The sequence below is a fragment of the Oncorhynchus mykiss genome, chromosome 5 (assembly GCF_057628025.1).
Source record: "Oncorhynchus mykiss isolate SJ-2025 chromosome 5, ASM5762802v1, whole genome shotgun sequence".
NCBI classification, from domain to species: domain Eukaryota; kingdom Metazoa; phylum Chordata; class Actinopteri; order Salmoniformes; family Salmonidae; genus Oncorhynchus; species Oncorhynchus mykiss.
In genome coordinates this window covers 12,360,134-12,388,050 of record NC_143026.1, presented here as the reverse complement: position 1 = coordinate 12,388,050, position 27,917 = coordinate 12,360,134, and the positions used below count along the sequence as shown (strand labels likewise).

The 27,917-nt window shown below is 41.7% G+C and overlaps 2 protein-coding genes across 6 annotated transcripts in view; both read right to left on the bottom strand.

Moving 5' to 3' along the window:
• The window catches only part of prrc1 (proline-rich coiled-coil 1), a 34,489-nt gene extending 25,834 nt beyond the window's left edge, over nt 1-8,655 (bottom strand). The window contains exons 1-3 of one of the 2 annotated variants that reach the window (XM_021601692.3): nt 8,242-8,655; nt 7,146-7,258; nt 5,674-6,066 (exon numbers count right to left, since the gene is read on the bottom strand). In XM_021601692.3, the coding sequence (XP_021457367.3) occupies nt 5,674-6,066; nt 7,146-7,242 (490 nt within the window). In that variant the 5' untranslated portion in view covers nt 7,243-7,258; nt 8,242-8,655. Of the gene's footprint in view, nt 1-5,673; nt 6,067-7,145; nt 7,259-8,233 lie in introns of both variants that reach the window. The other variant, XM_036976790.2, reaches the window with a different exon arrangement.
• Nucleotides 8,656-14,038: 5,383 nt separating this feature from the next.
• megf10 (multiple EGF-like-domains 10) overlaps nt 14,039-27,917 on the bottom strand; it is a 104,437-nt gene continuing 90,558 nt past the window's right edge. For 3 of the 4 annotated variants that reach the window (XM_021601689.3, XM_021601691.3, XM_090233733.1), the window contains exons 13-25: nt 27,541-27,643; nt 24,666-24,812; nt 22,563-22,697; nt 22,098-22,226; nt 19,779-19,907; nt 19,472-19,600; nt 19,042-19,170; nt 18,446-18,673; nt 18,064-18,203; nt 17,106-17,229; nt 16,909-16,953; nt 16,611-16,814; nt 14,039-16,442 (exon numbers count right to left, since the gene is read on the bottom strand). In XM_021601689.3, coding sequence (XP_021457364.3) covers nt 16,276-16,442; nt 16,611-16,814; nt 16,909-16,953; nt 17,106-17,229; nt 18,064-18,203; nt 18,446-18,673; nt 19,042-19,170; nt 19,472-19,600; nt 19,779-19,907; nt 22,098-22,226; nt 22,563-22,697; nt 24,666-24,812; nt 27,541-27,643 — 1,809 coding nt within the window. In that variant the 3' untranslated portion in view covers nt 14,039-16,275. Of the gene's footprint in view, nt 16,443-16,610; nt 16,815-16,908; nt 16,954-17,105; nt 17,230-18,063; nt 18,204-18,445; nt 18,674-19,041; nt 19,171-19,471; nt 19,601-19,778; nt 19,908-22,097; nt 22,227-22,562; nt 22,698-24,665; nt 24,813-25,970; nt 27,253-27,540; nt 27,644-27,917 lie in introns of those variants that run through there. The other variant, XM_036976788.2, reaches the window with a different exon arrangement.

Below are 27,917 nucleotides of genomic sequence, written 5' to 3'. Positions count from 1 at the left end.
AATTAACATTCAATTCTCTGGCAACAGCTCTGGAGTCAGCATGCCAATTGCATGCTCCCTCAACTTGATACATCTGTGGCATTGCTTTATGTAACAAAACTGCAATTTTTTTGTCCCCAGCACAAGATGCAAATGTGTAATAATCATGGTAAAAATCAGCTACTTGATATGCTGTCAGGTGTATGGATTACCTTGGCAAGGGAGAAATGTGATTAGTTTGAGGAAACTAGGCGTATGTCTCACGTCACTACTTCACAGGAGAGGCATTTGAATGTAAAAATACCTTTATCAAAAACGTTCATGTGCCTTAATAACAAACTAGTATTCCATCTGTAAATGCAAATGGTTAAATTACGAGTAGTTGGTTTAGCCACAGAAAAAGCCAGGAACCTTCCTGCTAGCCATGATTGGCTGAGATAATGGATGGGCTGGACATGCCAAGAGATGAGTTTGGATTGGTCTGCCATGTAGCATGCGTCTGTTTATAACGTGAGCTGCTCAGTATGTGGTGATAGTCCTTTCTACCGTGCCATTTTTGAAATAGATAATGTTAGCCAGTTAGATAATGTTAGCCAGAACTACAAAAGTTCTGCTACTTTTCTCAACAACATTGATACCCTGAATTTAGCAGGTACTATCGACAGATGAGTTGGAAAACTTGATTTACTACTTTCTGCACAAGCCACGGTCAGTGTGAACCGGAGTGACTTGACCAGTAAAAATAGTGAAACTATTCTAAATATGTCACCAAGTAATGGATAGAAATGCACTGTTTTGCAATACTGTATGTTCGGATCACAAAGAAGAACATTTGTGAGACGCAGAAAAAAATGAAGATGCTGGAGGAATGCTTGACACCATCTGTCAAGCATGGTGGAGGCAATGTGATGGTCTGGGGGTGCTTTGGTGATGGTAAAGTGGGAGATGTATACAGGGTAAAGGGGATCTTGAAGAAGGCCATCAGTCAATTTTGCTACGCCATGCCATCCCCTGTGGACGGCGCTTAATTGGAGCCAATTTCCTCCTACAACAGGACAATTACCCAAAGCACAGCTCTAAACTATGCAATAACTATTTAGGGAAGAAGCAGTCAGCTGGTATTCTGTCTATAATGGAGTGGCCAGCACAGTCACCGGATCTCAACCTTTACTGAGCTGTTGTGGGAGCAGCTTGACCGTATAGTATGTAAGAATTGCCCATCAAGCCAATCCAACTTGTGGGAGGTGCTTCAGGAAGCATGGGGTGAAATCTCTTCAGATTACCTCAACAAATTGACAACTAGAATGCCAAAAGGTCTGCAAGGCTGTAATTGCTGAAAATTGAGGATTCTTTGACGAAAGCAAGGATTGAAGGACACAATTATTTCAAATAAAAAGTATTATTTATAATCTTGACTATATTTCCCATTCATTTTGCCACTCATTTCATGTATGTTTTCATGGAAAACAAGGACATTTCTAAGTCACCCCAAACGTAACGGTGTACATAGTAATTGTGACCACTTCCGGAGAACATCCTCAAACCAATCAAAGCTTTCGCAGCATGAACTGACATATTGCTCATCCAATCACAGGATTAGGATCAGAGAATGAACCAAGTGTGTTGCATTGGGATTGTGCCACAGAGCATTATGGAGGTTATATGTGTTGAGAAGCTTGGTGACATTGTTGGCTAGAGATTAAGAGTGATTATGTTTACATTTAACCTTTATTTAACTAGGCAAGTCAGTTATGAACAAATTCTTATTTAAAATGTAGCTGCACAATTTAGCTAGCTAGCAGAATGAGCATGCAGTTCTCTGCCTGAATGAATAATGCTACTGAAAATGTTGGACTTTTTGTTGAAGAACCCCTTTCATTCTCTGGGGTACACGGAAAAGGTGCAAATTAAAACCGTGAGTCAATCTCTGACTGAGATCAGTTTCATGAAGGATGAAAAGGTGAGGGCGTTCAGTACCAATTGGTATCAAAAGGGGGGGGGGGGGGGGGGGGGGGGGGTACTGTGACTTGAAGAACATTGTGGGTTCAGCTAAACGGAATCACAAAAGCAGGGAGCATATAAATGCCTGCATCAGATTAAAGATTCTGGGAAAAAGCCACATCGATCATGCAATGGACGAAGGTCTGCGTATTCAAACTGCGCAACACAACGAGAAAGTAAAATGAAACTGGGATATAACGACACCACTGCATTTTTGGGCATGCAAGAATTAGCTTTGAGGACACGTCGAGAGGGAAAGTTATGCTAACAAAGGCAACGACAGGGGGCTTGCAGAGGTAATAGCACATTGTGATTTTAAAGTTAAGTTTAATTTCATTTACAATTGTTACCAATTTTGTATTAATTGATATTAATTTAAAATGTTGTTTTCAACAGTTTTTTCCCCATGCTCCACCCATGGCCCTCTGAAGAACTGAACAGCCCTGGTCCTCTGCTGTCTGTTATTCCCCATATTCCCTTTCATCCACCGGCACATTGAATATTTCCTCTCCAAGCACTGCGAGTACCCCTATACATTTTATTTAATTACTATGTAGAGTCAATCACATACACAATGTGATTTCACTCCTTGGTTGGACTAACTCATTCTTAGCTCTTTAGTCTAACTATGTGTTTTGTTTTCACAGTCAAATCCTGTCCTTAGTGGAGGAGTTGGGCTCTTTTCCAACACAATCCATGATGAGCCTTTTTCTGTACTGAAGCCTCATCCCTGTCCTGCACTGAAGTCAAGCCTCTGAACACCTCTGCTCATGCCTCATACCCTCATTCAATCACTGCTGCCCTTCCCAACACTAAGTAGCCCTCTTATTCCCATTCCCCATAATATTTTATTATAAATGTCTTTAAAAGTTTTAGGTTAAAATTATAGCTCTTTGATGATTTTTTAAATGCGCTTTGCCATTCGTTCTGCGACTATACCATGGGTCTTCCATCCTCAATTTTTCAAGTCACCAGCCTCCACTGGACTTTACAACGCTGGCAAAACGAGATGTAGCTACAAACAAAACAGAGTTAAACGGTTGCAGTCTACCGTGAAGCGTTCATCCATGTATATGGATAAGAGTCTAGCTACATTTTCAGATATTATACATTTCCAACTTCGTCAGAAAGTTGTTTTCATTGCAAGTTAAAGCGTACTGTTAGCTAGCTAGTGAACGTTAGCTTGCTGGCTCACTGTGTAGTACTATTATTCCATTCACAGAACTATTTGCATTCTTAGCTATAGCCTAATGTTAGCTAGCTAACATTGAACCTGGTTGGTTATCTTTAACTACCTGCAGAGTCATACTACAGCTATGACATAATTTGTATTGGTTGGTAGTAGTATGAGTTTGGATTATGCTGGTTCATTGTTTAGTTAGCTAGCTACATGTCTAAACAGAACACTTCACCAGATGATTAAATCCCATCCACTTTGCCTGATGTGGCTGGGGGTTGGATCTAGCATTTCCTTCATATGACCCATCAATTCAGACAAGTGTGTCAGGTAAGCGTTGTCTAATAATTATACAATATTTTTATCTGGGCACTTTCTGTTATTGCTACTATGCAAGTAACCATTTCAATGTACAGTTTACACCTTCTGTATCCTGTGCATGTGACAAATCAACTTTTTATTTTATATAGTGTGTGTGTGTTTACCAGAGACAGTAATGTGAAGAACAACATGACCTGCACCAAAATCAGATTAGGATATAGGCCAAGGACAAGATAAAGTGGATTTTTAACTGGAGTTTTTCATTATAGTAGGCAACTTTCACCACTTTTAGTCTTTGGTTATTTACTAAACTAATCACTGTTTATCAAATATCCTCACATGTGAAGCCTTAAAAGAGGTGGGTGGGGCTAAGGCTTAAGATATCATAACCGCCATCGATAAGAGACATTACTGTGCAGCTGAATTCATCGACCTGGCCAAGGCTTTCGACTCTGTCAATCACCACATTCTTATCAGCAGACTAAACAGCCTTGGTTTTTCAAATGACTGCCTCGCTTGGTTCACCAACTACTTCTCGGATAGAGTTCAGTGTGTCAAATCGGATGGCCTGTTGTCTGGACCTCTGGCAGTCTATGGGGGTACCACAGGGTTAAATTCTCAGGCTGACTCTCTTCTCTGTATACATCAATGATGTTGCTCTTGCTGCTGGTTATTCTCTGATCCACCTCTATGCAGACGACACCATTCTGTATACTTTTGGCCCTTCTTTGGACACTTGACTAACCTCCAGACGAGCTTCAATGCCATACAACTCTCCTTCCGTTGCCTCCAACTGCTCTTAAATGCAAGTAAAACTAAATGCATGCTCTTCAACCGATCGCTGCCCGCACCTGCCCGCCCGTCCAGCATCACTACTCTGGACGGTTCTAATGTAGGTATTTGTAGTTGTCTACATATTCTAAGTGTCTGGTTAGACTGTAAACTCTCCTTCCAGACTCACATTAAGCATCTAATACATTTTTAAAAAAGGTACACCTCCAATTGACTCAAATGATGTCAATTAGCCTATCAGAAGCTTCTAAAGACATGATATTTTCTGGAATTTTCCAAGCTGTTTAAAGGCACAGTCAACTCAGTGTATGTAAACCTGCGACCCACTGGAATTGGGACCCACTGGAATTTATTATTGGCCAGGTCGCAGTTGTAAATGAGAACTTGTTCTCAACTAGCCTACCTGGTTAAATAAAGGAGAAATATAAAAGTAGGTGTACCAAAACATTTTCTCAAAAGTGGGGTTATAAGTTTCAACTTTCAAAGCAGAATTACTTTCCCATTGTTCTTCAACTGCAGTGTATGATATACCATTTTCTAGCTCTATACTTCTATACTAGTCTATACTTTTATCCAATGTAAAAAATGCAAATTTCAAATTTTGCTGCATAAGACTCAATGAATCGAGGCGGTCGGTCACAAATGCTCACTAACAGAGATGTAAACAAATCTGCGCATAACATTTGAGAGAAATAAGCTCTTTGTGCATATGGAAAATTATATTTTTGTTTAATGTATACACATATTTACAACTGACAAAAATAGTTATCCATTGGGGTGTGGGCAGACTAAATAAAATGTCCATATGGAGAGTGGGTAGGACTAGTGGAGTAGTTTGCATGTGTCTCTTCTCCATGTGTGTTTTTGTGTCAAGCCCTAGAGAGGGCCAACCCGGAACCTGGCAGTCCACTGAGCCGCTCAAATTGGTGGGCTTATTTCCCTCTCTGCTTGACCACAGATAATAGCTTTCCCTTTAGCCCACTGACCCCTTCCCACACACACACACACACACACACACACGGCAGAGTAAAAGCGCCAGACTGATGACCATGTTTGAATGTGCATTCTAGGAGATCCAAGTCAGAGAATATCTTAAGGTTATCACCTGAAATTGTTCACCTTTCCCCATCACCATACATTGCAATGACAGTTCAGTTTAGCACTAAAAGGCATAGGAAGAGAGCACCTTGGACACACATGGACTGCCATTCAATTTCCACTTTACAACTCTTGTGTTGGGAATGATATACCCAGACTGAAGTCTCAGGCACTTTTCATCAAAACAGGATGACCTAACAGACCAGAAGCTATTGATAATACCGAGGCCTTTGCAATCAGTTCAAATCGGCAAATATAGCCTACACCACGTGGCTTCTTTAGCTCCGGCCAGTGGGCAGCCTTACCTGTCATCGGGGCGGCGCTGGAGAAACTGGGCATGAGCGGCGTCTGCGGTGTGCGTCCGGCGTGTCCCCGCGTGATGTCATAGCCCGCACTCATGGTAAAGCCTGTGGTGGGCGGGCCCATCGGTGGCGCCGTCATCACCGGACCGGTCGGAGGGAGGGGCGCAGAGGGATAGGGGGAGGAGAAGGCCATGGGGCTGGGGGTGTAAGGTGCTCCCCCAATGGGCGGAGGAGGGAAGGACATGGTGGGTATGGGGCTGCCGAAGGGAGGGGGCGCGGAGGAGTGGATAGGGGGGATGGAGGTGGAGACAGCGAGAGGGACGGGGGTTGAGAAGCCCTCGGGGGCGAAGGTGGATATGCCGGTTGTTCTGGGGAGGGACAGGGGACTGGACAGGCCTGGAGGGGAACAAGAGAGTATTATTGAGTAACAAATAATAAGGTAAGTATGAGAATGTTTAAAGGGGTAATTCACCCAAATTACAATGTACATGAAAGTTGGAGCAAAGACCCCACTGAATCAAATCTTAGCGTAGCTATATCTTTGAGTGTAAAACAATTCTCTATCACTAGCTATTGTTCCTTTAAACCCAACATAATGACTTGATAATACCCTAAGCACTACTGCATTGGCTGAAATGAATGGCTCGTTGTACAGCCTGGCCTACGTCGACATTCTGAGGATCGCCGGGATGTCATTTCCATTGTAAGAAATACAATGGACAGGCTGCTTCCATTGCACTATAACTTCAGAGAACATAATTTACCCAAGGCTCCAATTATTTCTGTGATAAGTATTGCTGTGTTAGTGCAAAGTTATACAGTGAGCAGGTGATTATCAGAATTGACTTGCACGGTTCTGCCTAACAGCCGACCTTGTCCATTTGTCCCACACAAACTCAAGGACAGACAGTCTCTCATGCCGATGTTCCAAGCACTAATCCCCTCCGCTGCTTTGCATCCCATTCCAACAACTGACAAACTATGACCTCAAGCCGTTGACCTCTCTCTTGCTTGATGTTGTGACTACGGAGATACATACTGCTAGAAACTGAGGCTGTGTTTCATTGCAGAATGACACTCTCTCCCCTCTGCTCTCATTGTATGCCCTCCTTACTTTGAGATCTGAAAGGATTAATATAGCTGAAAGCAACATGGAGAAGTCTAGGTGGAGCTTTTGATAATAGACTACTCTGTAAAGGAGAATGAATGAGGGCAAAAAGAAGTGGACAACTTTATGGAATGAAATACAGCCCAGAAGATTGAACAGTTTTAAGATAGAAATGTAGCATTAAAATGTAAGGCTGCATTTTGTGCCTTGGCTTAGGATATAGACCTAGCAGATTTGTAGTAGCAATTCCATGCTTTTGGTAGTGTACCGAACCAAAGCTGGACGTATAGCCTGCATTTTGTGCCGTTGGTGGAGCTACCAACGTAGGTTGGAAGCAGTGCATCCACTGTATCAATGAATGACTTACCCATAGTCAGGGGAGGGGGGTTGACTGCGGCTGCCATGCTAGGGGGAGGCAAAGGGGAGGCGGGTGGGGTGGTCTCTATTCCACTTTCTTCCATCATCTTCCCGGCCTTCGGTCTGCCACATCAAAGAAAGGACACATTATTAGACAACATGGCTTGAGTTCTTAGTATGAGAGGCAGTTCTTAGTTGAGGCACGTTTAATGGTCTCTACACAAGACTAAGTTGGAATGGGCAGGTGTCAGAAAACATGGAAGCTAAAGCTCCTAACTGATTGGATTATTGATATCACATTGGCTCATGGCCCCCTCTCCACTGTAACTCGTCAGTTCTCTGGATAGGTTGGTATTCTTTATTCCAATGAAACGTAGGAAGCCGATGTAATCCTGGTAATAAGATAACTACTGGAGAGCTAGGGATAAAGGTGAGTTCTGTATACACACACACTGACACTTTGTACACACAGAACGTGGCACTTTCATAAAAAGCGTAACGGTACATGTTGACATGATATTGGTAGTTACTGTTTTTGGTCATTGTATTATTACCTAGTTGTATTATTCTAGTGTTTTTTTAAATTGTAGAAAGATAAAATAGTGACTGCCTGGCCTGTGCCAATACAACTTTTGGCAAAATGCCGGTTGTTAGCCAACAGTCAGCTGTTGCCACGTCTTCATCATGCAGAGACGCACGAGTGTGCATTTATGGACAGTGTGCATGCATGTGTTTTACATGAAATTGTGGAGTGTAGACTGCTGTGCCATCAATAATAGTTCGCCTTTGATATAACGTTGTAAAATAAACAAATGTAACTAGTTAACTAAGGCAACAGCTAGCTACCTATTTTAGTTATCACCTTGTCAACTGCAACATAACTTTATAGCTAACTAAACGTACAATTATTTTGTAACTTTTAGGTTGTTTGCGAGACTGAGGTTTTATAACTAAGTTACTGTTAGCAAACTAGAGCTAGACGTGTAAGTTAGCTAGCAAACGTTAGTTATGCTGGTTCATGCTAGCTAGACTGATTTACCGCAAGACAAAGGCATTCATGTAATGACTGACTTTTTTGCACTTGACAGAAGTACATACATTCCTACCTGAAATCTTGATATTCCAGAGAAACGAGTGGGTGGAAAATCAATCACTTCCAATGTATTGAGCCAAAAGAGAAGTAGCAAACGCACTAACTGAGGAAAGATGGCCGCGTTCTAATGACGTCAGGCATTGCCACGTATTACTAAAGTGGGATGAACAGTCGGCTCGTGTTACTAATCCAATGTTTTCATTTTTTGTACCCTTACTGTGTTACTAATCCAATGTTTTCCTTTTTTGTACCCTTTACTGTGTATACTTTACTGTATTTATACTTGGGATATCGCTTTTCAATAGTAAACGTTCTAAAATCGCTGGAGGAAGTAAAGTGACAGATCTATTGGTTAAAACTCTAACACCGGTTCTCTGATAATATGAGTGAGGTATTTCACTATGGGATACGCCTCCAGTTTATTCTTCAGAAGACTTATTACACTACGCCAGCCATGATTGGCTGGACGTCGAGATGTGTGCGTCGGAGAAGGGTGTCCCTCCTACCCTATGCAGCTTCTCTGAGTCATTCACGAATAAGCCAAACCTCTTCCTCGCTCATCCAAGGAGGGTGTTCTGGTGAAATATCTCACTCATACAATCAGAGAACAGGGGTTACAGTCGTAACCTATAGTTCTCTTTCAAGTATTTGTTTTGGTATTTCACTATGGGATATACTCACTTCCGTATTGCCAGACAAGCTTATCCTGACAACCGACTGCCCTTTTCTATCTATCACACAAATAGGCATTGCACCTCAGAAGATCCTACACGTAAAACAGCACCCTCCAGGGTCGGTCCATCACTCAAGGGGGTCCATCACTCAAGGGGGTCCATCACTCAAGGGGGTCCATCACTCAAGGGGGTCCATCACTCAAGGGGGTCCATCCCTCAAGGGGGTCCATCACTCCAGGGTCGGTCCATCACTCAAGGACAGGTGGTACTGAAAATGTATATGGTTATATTATGTAAGAACAATGGTGCAACACTAATAAAAATATTATTTCATAACAAACACGCTTTGGATTGCAGTCACTGTCCACTGTTCTGAAAACACATCAGTACACTGTTGAATTGTCTCCTTTTCCTAGACCAGGTATTCCCAAACTGGATGCCGTCGGGGGTACGCCAAGTAAAAATGTGATTCCCATGTAATTTTATATTTTTTTTGTAACAAAAAATAATCTTCACATTTTCAAACATTCAATTTATATTTTCCAACGGGGCTATACATTTGGGTGAGGTTTATTTCTCACCTGAGGAGCCTCGTTTCACTGCCAAAAATCATGTCAAATATAGGTAGCCTAGTCAAATGATTAACATTCAATCACATTAACCGTGACTCTCTCGCTGGAATTCCACTAACGGTTTGTATGTAGCCAAATGTAGCTGCTGTTCATGTTGGTATCTGTACTGATGGCGCAAAAGCCATGACAGGGAGACATAGTGGAGTGGTAACGCACGTGCAAATAGTTGCTCCCAACACCACTTGGGTACATTGCAGCATCCACCGAGAGGCTCTTGCTGCTAAGGGAATGCCTGACAACTTGAAAGACGTTTTGGACACTACAGTGAAAATGGCCCCTGAACTCGTGTATTTTCTGCACTATGCAACGATATGGGCAGCGACCATGTAACGCTTTTACAACATACAGAAGTGCACTGATTATCAAGGGGCAAAGTATTGACACATTTTTTTGAATTGAGAGACTAGCTTAAAGTTTCTTTACTGACCATAATTTTCGCTTGTCTGACTGCTTGCATGATGACGAGTCTCTCACACGACTGGCCTATCTGGGTGATGTTTTTTATTGTCTGAATGATCTGAATCTAGAATTACAGGGACTCTCCGCAACTATATTCAATGTGCGGGACTAAATTGAGGCTATGATTAAAAAGTTGGAGCTCTTCTCCGTCTGCATTAACAAGGACAACACACAGGTCTTTCCATAATTGTATGATTTTTTTTGTGTGCACATTAATTCAAGCTTACAGACAATGTCAAATGTGATATAGCGAAGCACCTGAGTGAGTTGGATGCCCAATTACGCAGGTACTTTCCCGAAATGGATGACACAAACAACTGGATTTGTTATCCCTTCCATGCCCTGCCTCCAGTCCGCTTACCGATATCTGAACAAGAGAGCCTCATCGAAATTGCAACAAGCGGTTCTGTGAAAATTTAATTTAATCAGAAGCCACTGTCAGATTTCTGGATTGGGCTGCGCTCAGAGTATCCTGCCTTGGAAAATCGTGCTGTTAAGACACAGATGCCCTTTGCAAGCATGAACCTATGTGAGAGTGGATTCTCGGTCCCTCACTGGCATGAGAACTAAATACAGGCACATACTGTGTGTGGAAAATTATTTAAGACTGAGACTTTCTCCAATACAACCCAACATTGCAGAGTTATGTGCATCCTTTCAAGCATACCCACCTCATTAACCTGTGGTAAGTAATTAACTATTTTCAATTAAACAAATAAGGTTTTATATGTAAGATGGTTAAATAAAGAGCAAAATTATTGATTATTATTATTTGTGCCCTGGTCCTATAAGAGCTCTTTGTCACTTCCCACGAGCCGGGTTGTGACAAAAACTAATTCTTATGTTTAATAAATGTGTGTGTGTGGCTGGCTCATAACGATGGCAAAAAACAACATTTGAGAGTGCACTGATCCTGGTGCTAGAGGGGGTACGCAGCTGGAGGTTGAATGTTTGAAGGGGTACGGAACTATTAAAAAGTTTGGGAACCACTGCTCTAGTGGAATGAGCCCGTGGGCAGGAGACTCAAGACCCTTACTTGTGTAGGCCAAAGCAATAGCCCCCACTAACCAGTGGCAGAGGCATTGTTTAGTGAGTGCCTTACCTGTGTGAGGTTTGGCCCCAGGAAACAAAACTGCAGAATTGATTCATATTTAGTTTTCCATTTTATTTTGGTAAATTAGTTGCAAGCCTGAAGATGTAAAATGCATGCACTAGCCCAGGGCCACGTTCAGTTGCCAAACGTTCTTGAACGTTGCAGATAGAAATGTGATGAATAGAGCTGAAGTGATTTCTTATTCTACATGTCAGAGACATGTTTGTTCTACATAGCCTATTTCTATCTGAACGTTCCAAAACGGTCTGCTCTATCTTGGGATGTCCATACTCCATTGAAGTTGACATTTAAGGGGTTAAGTAAAAGTTAAGGTTAGGGTTAAGGTAGGGTAGCAGTGTTGTGGTCGAGTCACTTAAACTCAAGTCCCAAGTCTCCTGTGCTTGAGTGGAGTCACTAGTCCCTATGGCTGAAATCAAGTCTAAGACCATTGAGTTACGAGTCCATCAATTTAGAACAGGTCTATATTATGCAATTGTTTCTAGTCACCACCATGGCAGTATATCGCCACTCCTTAATGAAAAATCTCACCTAACTTACTATTCATCACTACCTCACAAGTTATACTCAATACCTGTGCTTGAATACTTACACTGAACAAAAATATAAACACAACAGGCAAAAACTTAGTTCTTATAAGGAAATCAGTCAATTTAAATAAATTCATTAGGCCCTAATCTATGGATTTCACATGACTGGGAATATAATACAGATATGCATCTGTTGGTCATAGATACCTTATATAAAAAAAAAAAAGTAGGGGCGTGGATCAGAACTAGTCAGTATAAACATCCATTTGCCTCATGCAGCGCCACACATCTCCTTTACATACAGTTGATCAGGCTGTTGATTGTGGCTTGTGGAATGTTGTGCCACACCTCTTCAAAGGCTCTGTGAAGTTGCTGGATATTGGCTGGATACTGGAACACACTGTCATACACATCGAGCCAGAGCATCCCAAACTGCTTAAAACTTCTTATGGCTGGGGGCAGTATGGAGTAGCTTGGATGAATAAGGTGCTCAGAGTAAACTGCCTGCTACTCAGGCCCAGTTGCTAATATATGCATATTATTAGTATATTTGGATAGACAACATTCTGAAGTTTCTAAAACTGTTTGAATGATGTCTGTGAGTATAACAGAACTCATATGGCAGGCAAAAACCTGGGAAAAATCCAACCATGAAGTGGGAAATCTGAGGTTTGTAGTTTTTCAACTCTTTGCCTATCGAATATACAGTGTCTATGGGGTCAAATTACACTTCCTAAGGCTTCCACTAGATGTCAACTGTCTTTAGAACCTTGTTTGATGCTTCTACTGTGAAGGAGGGGGGAATTGGAGCTGAATGAGTGAGTAGTCTGGCAGAGTGCCACGAGCTGGTCAAGCGCGTTCACATGAGAGTTAGCTTGAGTTCCATTGCATTTCTGAAGACAAAGGAATTCTCCGGTTGGAACATTATTGAAGATTTATGTTAAAAACATCCTAAAGATTGATTCTATACTTCGTTTGACATGTTTCTACGGACTGTAACGGAACATTTTGACTTTTCGTCTGGCCTGCGCATCATGAATTTGGATTACTGGGCTAAACGCGCAAACAAAAAGGAGGTTTTTGGGCATAAATTATGGACTTTATCGAATAAATCAAACATTTATTGTGGAACTGGGATTCATCAAAGGTAAGTGAATATTTATAATGTTATTTCAAACTTTGTTGGCTCCACAACATGGTGGATATCTGTATGGCTTGATTTGTTGTCTGAGTGCTGTACTCAGATTATTGCAGTGTGTGCTTTTTCGGTAAAGCTTCTTTGAAATCTGACACAGCGGTTGCATTAAGGAGAAGTGTATCTATAATTCCATGCATAATAGTTGTCTTTTATCAATGTTTATTATGAGTATTTCTGTAAATTGATGTTGCTCTCTGCAAAATCACCAAATGTTTTGGAACTACTAAACATAACTCAGATTTTTGTATATAAATATGAACTTTATCGAAAAAAACATACATGTATTGTGTAACATGAAGTCCTATGAGTGTCATCTAATGAAGATCATCAAAGGTTAGTGATTAATTTTTATCTCTACTTCTGCTTTTTGTGACTCCTCTCTTTGGCTGGAAAAATTGTGTTTTTCTGTGACTAGGTGCAGACCTAACATAATCGTTTGGTGTGCTTTCGTCGTAAAGCCTTTTTGAAGTCGCCTTTTAAATGTTTGTTCATTGTATTTACCATACAAGTCAAACTCTCAGCTACTTATTTGTAATCACCTACTGATATTTGTGTAGTTTTTTTTTTATTGCAAACTGAATACTAAAGGTTGACTTGTCAGATCCTGGCTATGGGATGCAGGAGGGAAAGTGGGAGGATAGAGGAAGATGAAATTCAGACAGACTACTTTTCTATAGTTAAGGGGAGAGAGAGACAAATAGCTAGACTGTTGCTTTACTATTAAACTCAATATTAATATTGTTTTCAATTTCATAAAGAAGTTTCTGTTCTCAATCAGGCAAAGCAAAATAGTAACCTGGAGACTGGTGGTTACGGGGAAGTGTATGCTATGATCGGAGGCGGCGCCGGAACATAGCCTGCCTTGCCACAATCATCTCTTGCCCCCCCCCCCCCCCCCCCCCCCCCCGTAACCTATCCAGTCCAAGTGCAAATGTAAGTCACGAGAAGGCAACTCCAAGTCAACAATGGTTGAGTCCAAGTAGAGTCACAAGTCATGAAAATCGGGACTCGGGTAGAGGTTAGGGTTAGGACCTCCCGAGGATCCCAGATAGCACTGACCGCTCCAAAACATTGTGTCAAAGACAGTACAATATTGGGTTAGAAACTCTGTAATTGCGTCCTGTGTCCCCAGGTGATGACATCTTCATCACTTCTCACTTTTTTTGTTAGCCTAGGCATCATTCATTTATGTGCCATGAACGCAGGTCACATTTTTGTCATTTTATTGAAAAGCATTTGCAAATACAGTACATGTAACCTAAAACAAAAAAAGAGACAAAATGCAATATTGAGCATGTATAACAAGTGGTATTAAAATTAAATCCTTGTCATGAGATTTCTTTGGGGAGGAAAAATAAGTGTGAAACTCTTAGAAAAGTCTAAGTAGAATAGGGTGATTGAAAACAAACAAGCAAAAATATGTGTATATACATTTAGATTTACACGGGTCCAATTTGTCTGAAAAAATATCAATAGCCTACATTTTCAATAACACTAATCCTGAATTGTAATGTTTTTTTAGTGACATGTTATTTATAACGCATTATAAACAATTAATGGTATAAAAACAATATGTTGTTTAAGTGACTAGAGTTTTGTCAGCCTTCAAGAAACCAATGTCAAGCCACTGTCAAACTGTCATGTTGTTTCCTTGTGAAACTTGTCATTTGTAAGAGAACAGGGATTTAATTATTATGGAATTCTTTGTAATGAAAATAATTTAGTGAAATATAGTCTTATCTACAGTTTGATATTTATGCTATTCTGATTGGACCTTGAAGAACAGAGCACAGGGTGTGATATATTAATAACATACAAAAAGGAAGGCATGGTGTGTTGTTGATTTATTTGTTTACATCAACACCAAACATCACTTCTCGTTTTCAAGTGATTACAGCTATATACATCATTTTTGTACAAATACATTTCATATCTGGCTCAGAATAGTTTAAGACTTGTGGCTGTCTTTTAGGCCATTCATAATGCGTGAAAAGACATGCAGAATACACAAAGAGTTCTAAATCTAATGTTGAACAAATCCAGTATTTATGGAAATACAGTATTTTCTGGAAATGTAGGCTTATACAGTATTTCATGTGAATCTTGAATTTGTCTCATTATATTGTTTTTTTGATAAGGTCTTTCATTTCATTGCGATGCAAAAGTCCAGCTTATGCATTATTACTACAAATTATTTTTTATTTCTTTCTTTTTTTAAATGATACTGAGCCCTTTTAATTGCACTGCATAAAAGTTCAATTACTATTACATACTTTAACAACAGAGTACATCATATTAATAGTTTTCCTGTTCTAAATTTGATTAAAAGTCTAAACACAATTTCACAGGTAATTGCCAATGAACTCATAGTCTATCTAATTATCTAATATTGGAGATATTTAATAATCTGGATATATTTTAGTGGTCCTCCTTCAACATGCCTTCATAACCAGGAATAAAACCCCGCTCTTTTTCACAATTGAATTGACATAATGCTGACATGGAATGTTACGGTGTTCTGCAGTCAGTTGTATGACCTTCCAGGAGGTTATAACAGGCTTTATGTAATTCTTATGAAGTGTCATGAAAGTATTATGGCAATACATTTAAACTTGTTCTCACAACAGTAACTGACACAAAACTCTAACTGCTTATAGTAATAGACCTGAAACTGTGCGATTGAATGCTTGCCACAAGTCAACTATTTGCTCATAATCCACCACTAATAGAGCAAAAGGAACTTAAAAGAAAAGCTTTACTATGACTTACTATGGCACTTAAACCTTTGGTTACTTTAGTATTGATGTCAGACTAAAAAAAGATTAAGATTTGTCAACAACAATAACAGTTACATCGTCTAACAAACAAACAACAATGCTCAATCGTACAGTACTAATAACAAAAAACAAAGGGGGAAAATAAAATAAGAAAAAATTGGCTAAAATACTGGTAACTGGTTAATTAGCGGATTCCTAATACTGTTAAAGTTCACTTTAATCGTTACAATAATAAATTGAGGTTTGTTTTGTATACTATAGATTTTAAAAGGCAGGTGATGAGTCCCCGGTGATTGAAATGATTTACTGAACACTTCATATACAGCTTTTGACAGATTTTCCTATATCAATATTACTCAAACACCTCAAAATACCAAAATTTTCACAAATAACAGTCATGTCTACATTGATAAAGAAAATTGTGAATGTGACACTTGAGGCAACATAAGAGTTCCTCTCTCCGAAAAAAACCGTGATTAAGAATGATTATAGTGATAATAAAAAAACAAATGCAAGAAAACAATGGTGCAGCGAATGAGCATACAGTATGCCAGCAAATGAGGAGCATTCATTAGCTGAGCCATGGGTAGAGGGGGTGGGGTCCTTGTTGAGTCTCTGGAAGCACATTCGCTTGTCCAACTCCTAGTGGCGGGATTCTCTGGTAGCTCATTCGCTGTCTAGTTCCTTGTGGGGTGACGGGGGGCTGTCCCGCGTGGGCAGGAGATCATAGTGACAGGGGATGTGGCTGTTTTTTGGTAGGTCGTACGGGTCCTGGCCAAAGGGGCCGTGACCGTTGCTGTTCCCAGGTGAGTGGATGGCGTTGACAGTGGGTTCTTGAAATGCAAGCATTTTCAGATACTGTTAGCAACATAGCAATGACACAATTTTGAATTTATCTAACAGTATCACCCCCTCCCACATTTTTTTTTTACCAGACAGGACCTTCAATGGTCATAATGGAGGCTAAAAATAAGAGAAACAAAAATCCTACTGTTCCTCACCGACTTCGTAGACGTTCTTATTTGTGGGACTGGTGTTGTTGATTTCAGCATAGGGCGAGTCTCGCCGTGCGGGTGACTTCATCTCAACGTAGCCGCACTCTACTTTGGGCATCAGGAGGGGTGGGTCCTTGATGGTGGCGTAGGGATTCTCTGAGCTGTTGAGGGAGCAGGAGCTGGCGTGATAGGGTGTTCCCTTCACCAGGTCTGAGTGACAGAGAAAAAGTCAGATACGAAATTCAAACTGACCAACCTGTGTTTTATTATATACAGTATATGATATACAGTAATAAGAGCCTACCTCTCAGGGATTTCCCCATGTGTCGTCGGTCCACTCCGTAAGCTCCTGGTACAATAAAGAATGATATGAAAAATATCTAAGTAGAGCATTAAAACCACTCACTTTAAAATAAGTGTAAAATATGTTTATGTCTGTCTATGTGTGTGTGTATGGTATCCTGGTGAGTGTGTATGGTGTCCTGGTGTGTCTGATCTCACCCAGCTCGTTAAAGCAGCCCCCCTGTTTCCAGTCGGCAGGCAGGGTTCCAGTGTGGTCCGCTATGGGAAGCCTCTTCCTCTGGTCCACGTTCCTCAGGTTCACAAACAACTGGTTGTTCTTAGCCTTAAGTACATCCCAGAATACCCTGGTTATGGTAATGATCCAGGCTTTTAACACATTATATGGAATTACTGATAATTATTGTTAGCTGTATGCTTTTGTTGTGGAAAAATGCTATTAGACAAAGTACAGTACCTTCATAGATACAGTACCATAAGTATCAGTATGCAAGTTTCAAGATTTTTTATTGTCACGTGCTGTGCAGTTTTTTATATGAAGTACAGTGAAATGCCTGTCTTACTTGCTCTTTCTCAACAATGCAGTAATACTGTATCTTATGTAGCCCTTTCCTGTAGTCAATGACCAAAAGTGATCTCTTTGGCCTCATGGGTGAAATGTTATTCATCTTTTTCATAATTAATAAATATACCTATTTTTTTTTAAACAAAGAAAATACAGTGTTTCTATGTCAAACAGTTTTGTTATATTTCAGTCTTCTGTGATGTATATAAAGTGTAATATTGGGATGCAAACTCAAAATGGAATATATTTCAACTCTCTATCTGACACGGTACAGGTGTTTTCTTTTCTTAAGCCCATAACCATGTGTGTGAAGTATATACTTTTGTTTCATAGTAGATTTGTTTAAGGTACCAAGACTGTGGCCCTGATTCAGCCCACAGCAACCAAAAGGTTTTAAAAGTTGGAAAAACAACTATCATCTCTATGATTCCATCAAATAACATCAAAAATCGATTATTTTTTACCTAGCGCTTTTCACACCTCATGAAAATGTAGTTCAATAGGGAGGGTTTGCAAACTCAGTACACAGTTAAATGGCAAATTTAGCATCAAGCTAAGCTCTTTATCACAAGTCCATTTAAAAAGGGGTCTTACCTTTCCGTAGGGTAGGTTGTTGACATGTGGGGGACTAGTGCACTGGGTCAGAGTGTGGTAACTGGGGTTAGAGAAGTAGTTGCTGTTGGGATGTCTGTTGGGATGTCTGGGTGTCTGACTCGTTTGTGGGTGCGCTGCATCTGAAAGACAGAGATAGACTGCTTATTCATTTCTGTTGCAACTGCAGTAGGAATAATTAAAAAAAAGGCTATTTTAAATGTATTTCCTGAACTGAGCAGGGACAAAAACATATTTTCACAGTACTGTCATAGTGATATAACTTGACCACAGGATAAAAGTATATGCAGCTGAATTTAAAATATAGATAAAAGATGAGGCTATAGTACCGCCAAATCACTAGGGCAATGGTGCCTATGCTTACCGGCGATGGCGTAGTCGGCGGCGACGCGGATGGTGGGTGTGTAGGTGACAGCAAGCATAGTGGTCTCCTTGCCCTTCTGCTTCTTCCTGTATACAATGAAGAGGAGGAGAAGGAACAGCACCAACAACACCAGGATGATGATGCCCGCAATGACGCCGATCTGGTAGGAGTCCACAGGCACTGCAGCGCTAGTCAGGCTGTTGGAGTTTCCCACGATCACCACCCCGGCTATGGAAGAAGGATTAAGTTAGGTCTAGGACATATTCAATTCAACTAACTCAACTTTATTTATCCCCTCAGAAGCTATTGTTAGAGTGCAGGTGCCCTAATGCTACTTATCTTACTCTTACAGATTTGCAAGGGGACACTAACAAGGGCCTAGTGGTAGGGGCTAAGGATCAGTTTGGTATTGGGCCAGTATATTGATATTGTTCTTTGAGCAGCAATTACGTGTCTGAGTCTGATCCCAAAGGTGCCAGGTTTGAATCACGCCTCGGGACCTTGCACCACCAAATAAACGCCACATTGGTGTCAGCAGTAGGATTCAAAACCATCTTATCAGTGCCAGGTTTGTTCTAATATGTAACAGTCTTCACCTTGGTCACACCTCACCCCCTTCCAGCCGGGGTTGCAGTAGCAAGTACCCGTCATGTGGTCACAGGTGGAGTTGTTCAGACAGTCGCAAACCTGACGACAGCCGTAACCATAGGAACCAGGGGGGCATTCTGGGAGCAAGCAAGGTAATCGACAAGCATTTTTACAATCAACGTTACTCATTTATTCTTTAAACATGCATTACTGATGTACAACACTGTACAGGAGAACTTGTCATGCTTCTCTGAGTTGGAGTCAACATCACTACAATGCCAGTTAATTTAGGAGAATAATTTTAACATTAAGAGACAACTATTTACATTATGAGTATATTTCAATAGCATGATTTTGACCCCAGCTCTCATTCCTATCATGTGTATCCTGTGTTCTGTAGTTATTCTGATGACACATAATCCTGTGGGGTAAACTCACTTTGCTCACAGTGGCGTCCCATGAAGCCGGTCCGGCAGGTACAATGGCCAGAGATGTGGTCACAGTCGGCTCCGTTCTTACATTGGCAGGTCTGGGAACAGTCCTTACCATAGAAGCCCAATGGACAGCCTGCAATGGATTCATATACTATCAGTCTTAGGTCAGCATTTGATTGAAGTGTGGTCACATACAGCCTGTTATGAAATATATTTTTTACACAGGATCTAAATACAAAGTTTTATGACAGTGTGTCATGATGAGGTGGGCAGTGCTAGATGGGGTGTGTACTTGTGTGTGTGTGACTCACGTTGTGTACAGTAGAGGCCCGTCCAGCCCGGGGTACACTTGCACTCCCCGTCATAGGCACTGCAGTAGGCCCCGTTGTGACAGTTACATGTGTGGATACAGTTGGGCCCCCACTGACCAGGGGGACAAGCTGAAAGACAAGGACAACAACCACAGTATGAGCCTGGGGACGATGTTACAGTACACTAAAAGATGTTTACAGAACACACTATACAGAGTGGGGAATGAAAGCAGCAAGACTTCTGGTTTTACTTCCTCTTTATGCAGTAACTAATCTATAATTGGGCAAACCAGGGAGTGTGAACTGTCTTGCTAACCAATGACAATATTTGAGCCACTGAGCAACGGAGAACCAGGACGAATAGAAAACCAGCGGACCCTAGGCATTAAAAAGACATCTCCTGAACCAAAAAGACATCTCCTGAACTTGTGCTCATAGGGTAAGGATTAGGAATTAACCACAGAAGTATTTCAATGGGCTGAAAATCCATGTATCATGAACCAACACCAGAGGGAGCCACAGTACATCAATCCCCAGACTGTTAGCCACACTACTACACCCAATAGTGCCCTATTACAAACAGAAAATGTTCTCCCTCAGAATGTCTTCCCAGGAATTCGTCCTGGAAAGTCCATGATGTAACATTATGCTGGGCGAAAGTTATCGGGCTACACGAGAGGTCGGCGTCAATACTACTCGACACTCAGAATGCGAAGCATGTCGCCACACATCTGTGATGATGAGGCAGCCCATGCAGTGTATCTCAGGGTCCTTTAAGATTGTGATGAGTTAGGGGGTCATGCAGAGATCAATAGGGGTCATGAGAGTTCAAAAGGGGTCACGGAGGTCTCCTCACTTGGCAGTAACGTGAGCCAGGCCGAGGGGCTAGCAAATGTCAGCGCCTTAGATAATGGTGTCAGAGACCGGTAAATCTAATGTGGAGAGTGTCTCGCTCAAAACACGTTCAGAGTCAAGGGTCACAGTAAGTAGCACCTGTGGTCTGTCTTAATGGGCATTAATGGAGCTAGGAAGACTAGTGAAGCTGGCGAGGGGATTGTCAAGTAGATTAGCAGAGATGGTAAATGTGTACAAAATGGAAGTGTTAAAAGTGTTTTTGGTGTAATTAATCTAATGGTTTTGTAATTTGAGTTGTTTTGCTAAATGTAATCATTTTCTGTTATAGAAGATTATGACTTTCAGGACTTCAGACATGACTTGGTAGAACAAAGCAGGGAAATACTGGATTATGACTTTCAGGACTTCAGACATGACTTGGTAGAACAAAGCAGGGAAATACTGGATTATGACTTTCAGGACTTCAGACATGACTTGGTAGAACAAAGCAGGGAAATACTGGATTATGACTTTCAGGACTTCAGACATGACTTGGTAGAACAAAGCAGGGAAATACTGGATTATGACTTTCAGGACTTCAGACATGACTTGGTAGAACAAAGCAGGGAAATACTGGATTATGACTTTCAGGACTTCAGACATGACTTGGTAGAACAAAGCAGGGAAATACTGGATTATGACTTTCAGGACTTCAGACATGACTTGGTAGAACAAAGCAGGGAAATACTGGATTATGACTTTCAGGACTTCAGACATGACTTGGTAGAACAAAGCAGGGAAATACTGGATTATGACTTTCAGGACTTCAGACATGACTTGGTAGAACAAAGCAGGGAAATACTGGATTATGACTTTCAGGACTTCAGACATGACTTGGTAGAACAAAGCAGGGAAATACTGGATTATGACTTTCAGGACTTCAGACATGACTTGGTAGAACAAAGCAGGGAAATACTGGATTATGACTTTCAGGACTTCAGACATGACTTGGTAGAACAAAGCAGGGAAATACTGGATTATGATGTGTTCTTTAGCATGGAATGTTATCCAGATTCTAAGGATAGGGTATACAATACGTTCAACATATTCTACCAATCCTAAGAAACAAACCTAATCCACAAAAGAAACAAGTTAATGTCAGTTCCATATTAAATCTAAGAAAACAATAGGATATCTCTCCATCTCTCCAAAATTGAATTTCAACTAATTTGCTGAATTGACCTAAATAAATAAGATGAACTCTACCACTCTGGGGTTGCAGATAGACAGGGTCACACAGGCTTTTTACAAGACATTTCTGTGCCGAAACCGAGCCAAGCCAAGCTGTAACGAGCTGTGATGGATGGTTACACATCCTGTATAGTTTCTTCAACAATGCTAAAAGGACATTATGGGGAAACGTGAACCAGCATAGTTTGGTTCAGAATGGCACAATACTGTGAAAAGTAATTTGAGAGTTCTCACGTTGTGAACAGTCGCTTCCAATCCAGCCGGGGTAACACTGGCACGAGCCGTCGATGGGGTTACAGGTTCCGTTGTTGGTACAGGTGCACCCCCACACACAGTTCTTCCCAAACCTACCACTGGGACACACTGGGGGAGGAGGGCAAGAGAGAGTGAGACACAACCTTTAAATCAACAAGTGAGCCAACAACCCTTACTGGACAAAGAAGGGTCAATGGTATTTTTCATAGCGGAGAGTTACGCCATATAACATTCATGAATAACTCTTGTGGCAATGTTTTCATGTCACTATAATACACATTCATTATCCCAGTCTATCAGGTAAGTAGCCTTATGAAGGAAATAATTAATAAAAAAACGAATTTATGGAAATTACTTGGATAAAGCACTCGGACACAGTATAGCATGTACTGAAAAAGGTGTCATACAAGATTATGTTTGGGTGTCATACCGGGTAACACTCACCTTCGTTACAGAGGGCTCCCTTGAACCCTGGGAGGCAGTCACACTGGCCAGAGACATGGTGGCAAGGTCCAATGCTGTGGACACACTGGGGACAGGCCTGGCTGCAGCGGTGGCCATAGTAGCCTGGTGAACAGACTGGAAGGACAGGTTGAGAATAATGAGTCAGACTTAAGAGTGAGACACATACTGACTTGAGATATTCACATACTGTATGTAACTGTAGTATGAATCACGCATTGATGTCAATGGAAGGATTTAGGACATTTCTAGTACAAAATGGTTGCTGCATATCACCAAGCTGGGTGCCAGGTGGACAGGGTGAGTTACCCCTCTATTGGGTTGCAAAATTCCAGTAACTTCACAAGATTCCCAGGTTTTCCAGAAATCCCGGTTGGAAGATTACCAGAATATGGAAGAAATAAGCAGGAACTCCAGGAATCCACCAACCGGCATTTCTGGAAAACCTGGACATTTTGGGAACATATTTATACGTGCTATATTTACACTGAGTGTACAAAACATTAGGAACACCTTCCTAATATTGAGTTGCACCTCCTTTTGCCCTCAGAACAGCCTCAATTTGCCGGGGCATGGACTCTACAAGGTGTGGCAAGCATTCTACAGGGATGCTGGCCCATGCTGACTCCAATGCTTCCCACAGTTGTGTCAAGTTGGCTGAATGTCCTTCGGGTGGTGGACCATTCTTGATACACATGGGAAACTGTTGAGCATGAATAACCAAGCAGCGCTGCAGTTCTTGACACACTCAAATTGGTGTGCCTGGCACCTATTACCATACCCTGTTTAAAGGCACTTATATAATTTGTCATGCCCATTCTCCCTCTGAATGGCACACATACACAATCCATGTCTCAAATGTCTCAAGCCTTAAAAATAACCCATATCCTCTCCTTCATCTACACTGATTGAAGTGGATTTAACAAGTGACATCAATAAGGGATCATAGCTTTCACCTGGATTCACCTGGTCAGTCTATGTCATGGAAAGAGCAATGTTTTCCTAATGCTTTGTGCACTCAGTGTATATACAGTACCAGTCAAAAGTTAGGACACACCTACACATTCAAGGGTTTTTCTTAATTAATAAAACTATTTTCTACATTGTAGAATAATACCAACCAATAATCACACCAACTCCTCTATACTTCACAGTTGGAACCAAACATGCGGAGATCATACGTTCACTTACTCTGCGTCTCACAAAGGCATGGCGGTTGGAACCAAAAATCTCAAATTTGGACTCATCAGACCAAAGGACAGATTTCCACCGGTTTCGTGTTTCTTGGCCCGAGCAAGTCTCTTCTTCTTAATGGTGTCCTTTAGTAGTGGTTTCTTTGCAGCAATTCGACCACGAAGGCCTGATTCACACAGTCACGCAGTGTATGTTACTTGAACTCTGTGAAGCATTTATTTGCCTGCAATCTGAGTTGCAGTTAACTCTAATGAACTTATCTTCTGCAGCAGAGGTAACTCTGGGTCTTTCAAAGTTCTTGACATTTTCCAGATTGACTGACCTTCATGTCTTAAAGTAAGGATGGACTGTCGTTTCCTTTGCTTATTTGAGCTGTTCTTGTCATAATAATACACCTGTTAACTGAAATGCATTTCAGGTGACTACCTCATGAAGCTGGTTGCAACGTTGTCATCAAGGCAAAGGGTAGCTACTTTGAAGAATCTAAAATATATTTTGATTTATTTAAAACTTTTTTGGTTACTACATTATTCCATGTGTGTTATTTCATAGTTTTTATGTCTTCACTATTATTCTACAATGTAGAAAATGGTATAAATAAATGAGTAGGTGTCTCCAAACTTCTGACTGGTACTATACGTTTATAATAATAATACTAAGAATTTGGCTTATATTTGTTCAATTTCAGACTTGTACAAGTGTGTAATATAGCCATGTGTAAATTGTTTTTTTGCATATTCCAACTCCCCCTTAGACACCTTCTGAGAGTGGGGTCATGGCCAGGGTCAAACTTGTCCTTTGATAAGTTGTGAAACGTTCTATATAAATCCAACACAATAAGATACAATATGAGCCATTAACACAATAATTGGTCAGATATGAAATACTCACTGCGCTGGCAGGTGGTTCCCCGAAACCCAGGCGCACACTCACAGGTGCCCTCATCAGGAGAACAGGAAGCCCCGTTCTTACAGTTGCAAGGGAGGGAACAGTTTGGCCCCCAGCGGCCCTCGGCACACACACTGTCACAGTGGATACCTGGAAACACACACACTGTCACAGTGGATACCTGGGAACACACTTTCACAGTGGATACCTGGGAACACACACACCGTCACAGTGGATACCTGGGAACACACTTTCACAGTGGATACCTGGGAACACACACACCGTCACAGTGGATACCTGGGAACACAAACAACGTAGGGCTCACGCAAACAAGTCCACACAGGTCTGTCTCCCATTGACGTCAAGCCAATGCATCGCAGTGCTAGAGGCGTCACTACAGACCCGGGTTTGATTCCAGGCTATGTCGCAGCAGGGAGACCCATGAGGAGATCCATGAGGCGGCGGGGAGACCCATGAGGCGGCGCACAATTGGCCCAGTGTTGTCAAAGGTTAGGGGAGGGTTTGGCCGGCCAGGAGGTCTTGTCCCGCCACGCTCTAGCGACTCCTTGTGGCGGCCCGGGCGCATGCACACTGACTTCGGTCGCCAGTGTTTCCGGGGAACAGTGTTTCCTCTGACACATTGGTGCGGCTGGCTTCCGGGTTAAGAAGCAGTGCGGCTTGGTAGGATCATGTTTCAGAGGACACATGGCTCTTGACCTTTACCTCTCCCGAGTCCATATGGGAGTTGCAGTGACGAGACAAGACTGTAACTACCAATTGGATATTACGAAATTATAAATAATACAAAATAATGATTTGCTGTATTTGTGGGAAAGTCCAAGTTGCCTGTGTTTATCTCAACTCTGAATCAGAGAACATATATAAAGCCTTCATATACTATAAGAATTTGGGTCTGACGTAGGTGTTGTTAAGAAATTGTAAGGCCATCAAAAAACATACGGAAGGAGGGAGGGCTGTTCAACTCCTGGTCTAAGTACGGGTGGCTGGTAGTAGGGACGGGTCTTTCCCAACCAAGTGCCCTGACAAGGAAATAATCTGGGCATTAGTTGTAGGCTATAATAAGGCCCAGTCTTGGTAACGTCTCATTGTTTTTTAGTAAACAGAGGTAGCACACCTGAAATAACGTTAAATCATAGGCTTAGCAAAAATTGAAGTAGAAAGGTTGAAGGGACTCCCACACACTGTGCACTCTACTTGCAAATAGAAATTCAAGTGTAATGTTTTGGTCACATACATGTAGTAGACCTCAGTCGTTCAATTTCCCGAACAACATCTACAAGTGAATTGCTCTAATGGTTTATTAACATTAAGCCTGTCAAGAAAACATGACATCTTTGTACCCTATCAAATTTCAAACTCTTTTGATGGTCTACATTACTTTCTATTTTGGATGGTGACACAGAAGCAGCCCTGTGCCAAATGAGTAATATGATTCAATTTGCCAGCAATTTGTCCGCAAGTCGTTTTAACCTGCATTACAATGCTTCTCACATTCTCTGTCTCTATCGAGCAAGCCATTTTAAAGCAGCAAAAAAAAAAAACACAAGATTTTTATCTCTAGGACTTAGCAGGAATGACACTAAGTTAACTTTTTCCTCCTGAGAACATGAAATAGAAAGGTGAGACAAACGATACGGCTCTTTGTCATTGTCCAAGGGGATTGGTTTCAGACTATGACAATATGGGCCATACAAGAGCAGCACACATGACTGTCTGGGCACTGTGCCCCTTGGTGGATAAAGAGAATGCTTCAATGGGGAGATTGGACACTATAGAGTTTCCCAATTACATTGTCTTCCCCCCTGAATCACTTCAACAAAGGCATGGGCAAAGCATGTTGAGCGTGTTTATGAAAAAAGAGACAGTTCTCAAACTTTTAAGTGTAAACGCATGTAATATGAGAGAGATATTAACTTGGAGTTGGCAGGACAAGCTGTGACAAAAAACTTGTTTTCTTCTGTTGGAAATTGAACCGTATCTGAGAACCAGGGAGTTCTCCCCCTCCTTCCTCTTCCCTGACTCACTCTGTTTTTTCTCAATCCCTCTGCCACCTCTCTCTTCCTCTCTCCGTCTTTTTGCCACCTCTCTCTTCGTCTCCCTCACATCTCTCTCTCTTCACTCTTTTCCTCTTACCCTTCCCTCTCTGAGTCAAAGGCTTTCTCCCCCTCTATGTTTCCCTTACCCCTCTTTTCTCATCTCCCTCTGTTTCCTCTTTCTCTCTCTAACTTTCTCCCCCTCACTTTCTCTCTCCCTCCCTCCCCGCCTCTCTTTCTCCCTTTTCTCTCTCTATCTCTTTCTCTCTGGGTTGTTTTGATGCTCTCCCCTTTTCCTCCATCCCACCCCTCACTTTCTCTCCCTCTCTCTCTGGGATGTTTTGATGCTCAGGGGGTGATAGGCAACAGTGTGATGGAGTGCGGTGCCCAGGCTGGGGACAAAGGGCTCATTGAGGGGCTGTGTGCGTGTTGCTAGGCGATGGCGGAATGCTGGCGATAAATGTCCGGCTAAGTAGCTTGGAAGAAATGCGGCAGTTTTTAAAGGTCTGACATCAGTATGCTGTGTAGGTATGGACCTAAGCAAAACACGGGAGAAGAGAGGGAAAGAGAGGAGACTTACTGGTGACACAGTTTTTGGGCCATGCTTACAGGTCAAATCATCCAGAGGCAGGTGGTATAGTCAGTCGTACAACTACTTTTAACAGTGGTTTAAATTTTAGGCAAAGTCAATAAATATTCCCAGTAATTTTGGATTTGGATTGGATGGATGGGTGAGTGGATGGATGGATGGGTGGATAGGAAGAATGGACGGATGGATAATCTTGTAAGCTAGAGGGTTCTACAGGTTAAGGCTCCAGACTCACCTGTCCATCCAGCCAGGCAGCGACAGTACCCCGTGGAGGGGTGGCACCCGTCGGCATGGCTACAGTCACAGCGCTCCCTACAGTCCATGCCATAGGTGCCATCCTGGAGAAAACCCAAAAGATGCCGTTTAGACTGATGTTTATTTTTTAATTGTAACTTTTTTTTTTACCCCTTTTTCTCCCCAATTTCATGGTATTCAATTGGTAGATACAGTCTTGTCCCATCGCTGCAACTCCCGAACAGACTAGGGAGAGGAGAAGGTTGAGAGCCGTGCGTCCTCCGCACTGCTTCTTGACACAATTCCCGCTTAACCCGGAAGCCAGCCGCACAAATGTGTCGGAGGAAACACAGCACACCTGGCGATCCTGTCAGCGTG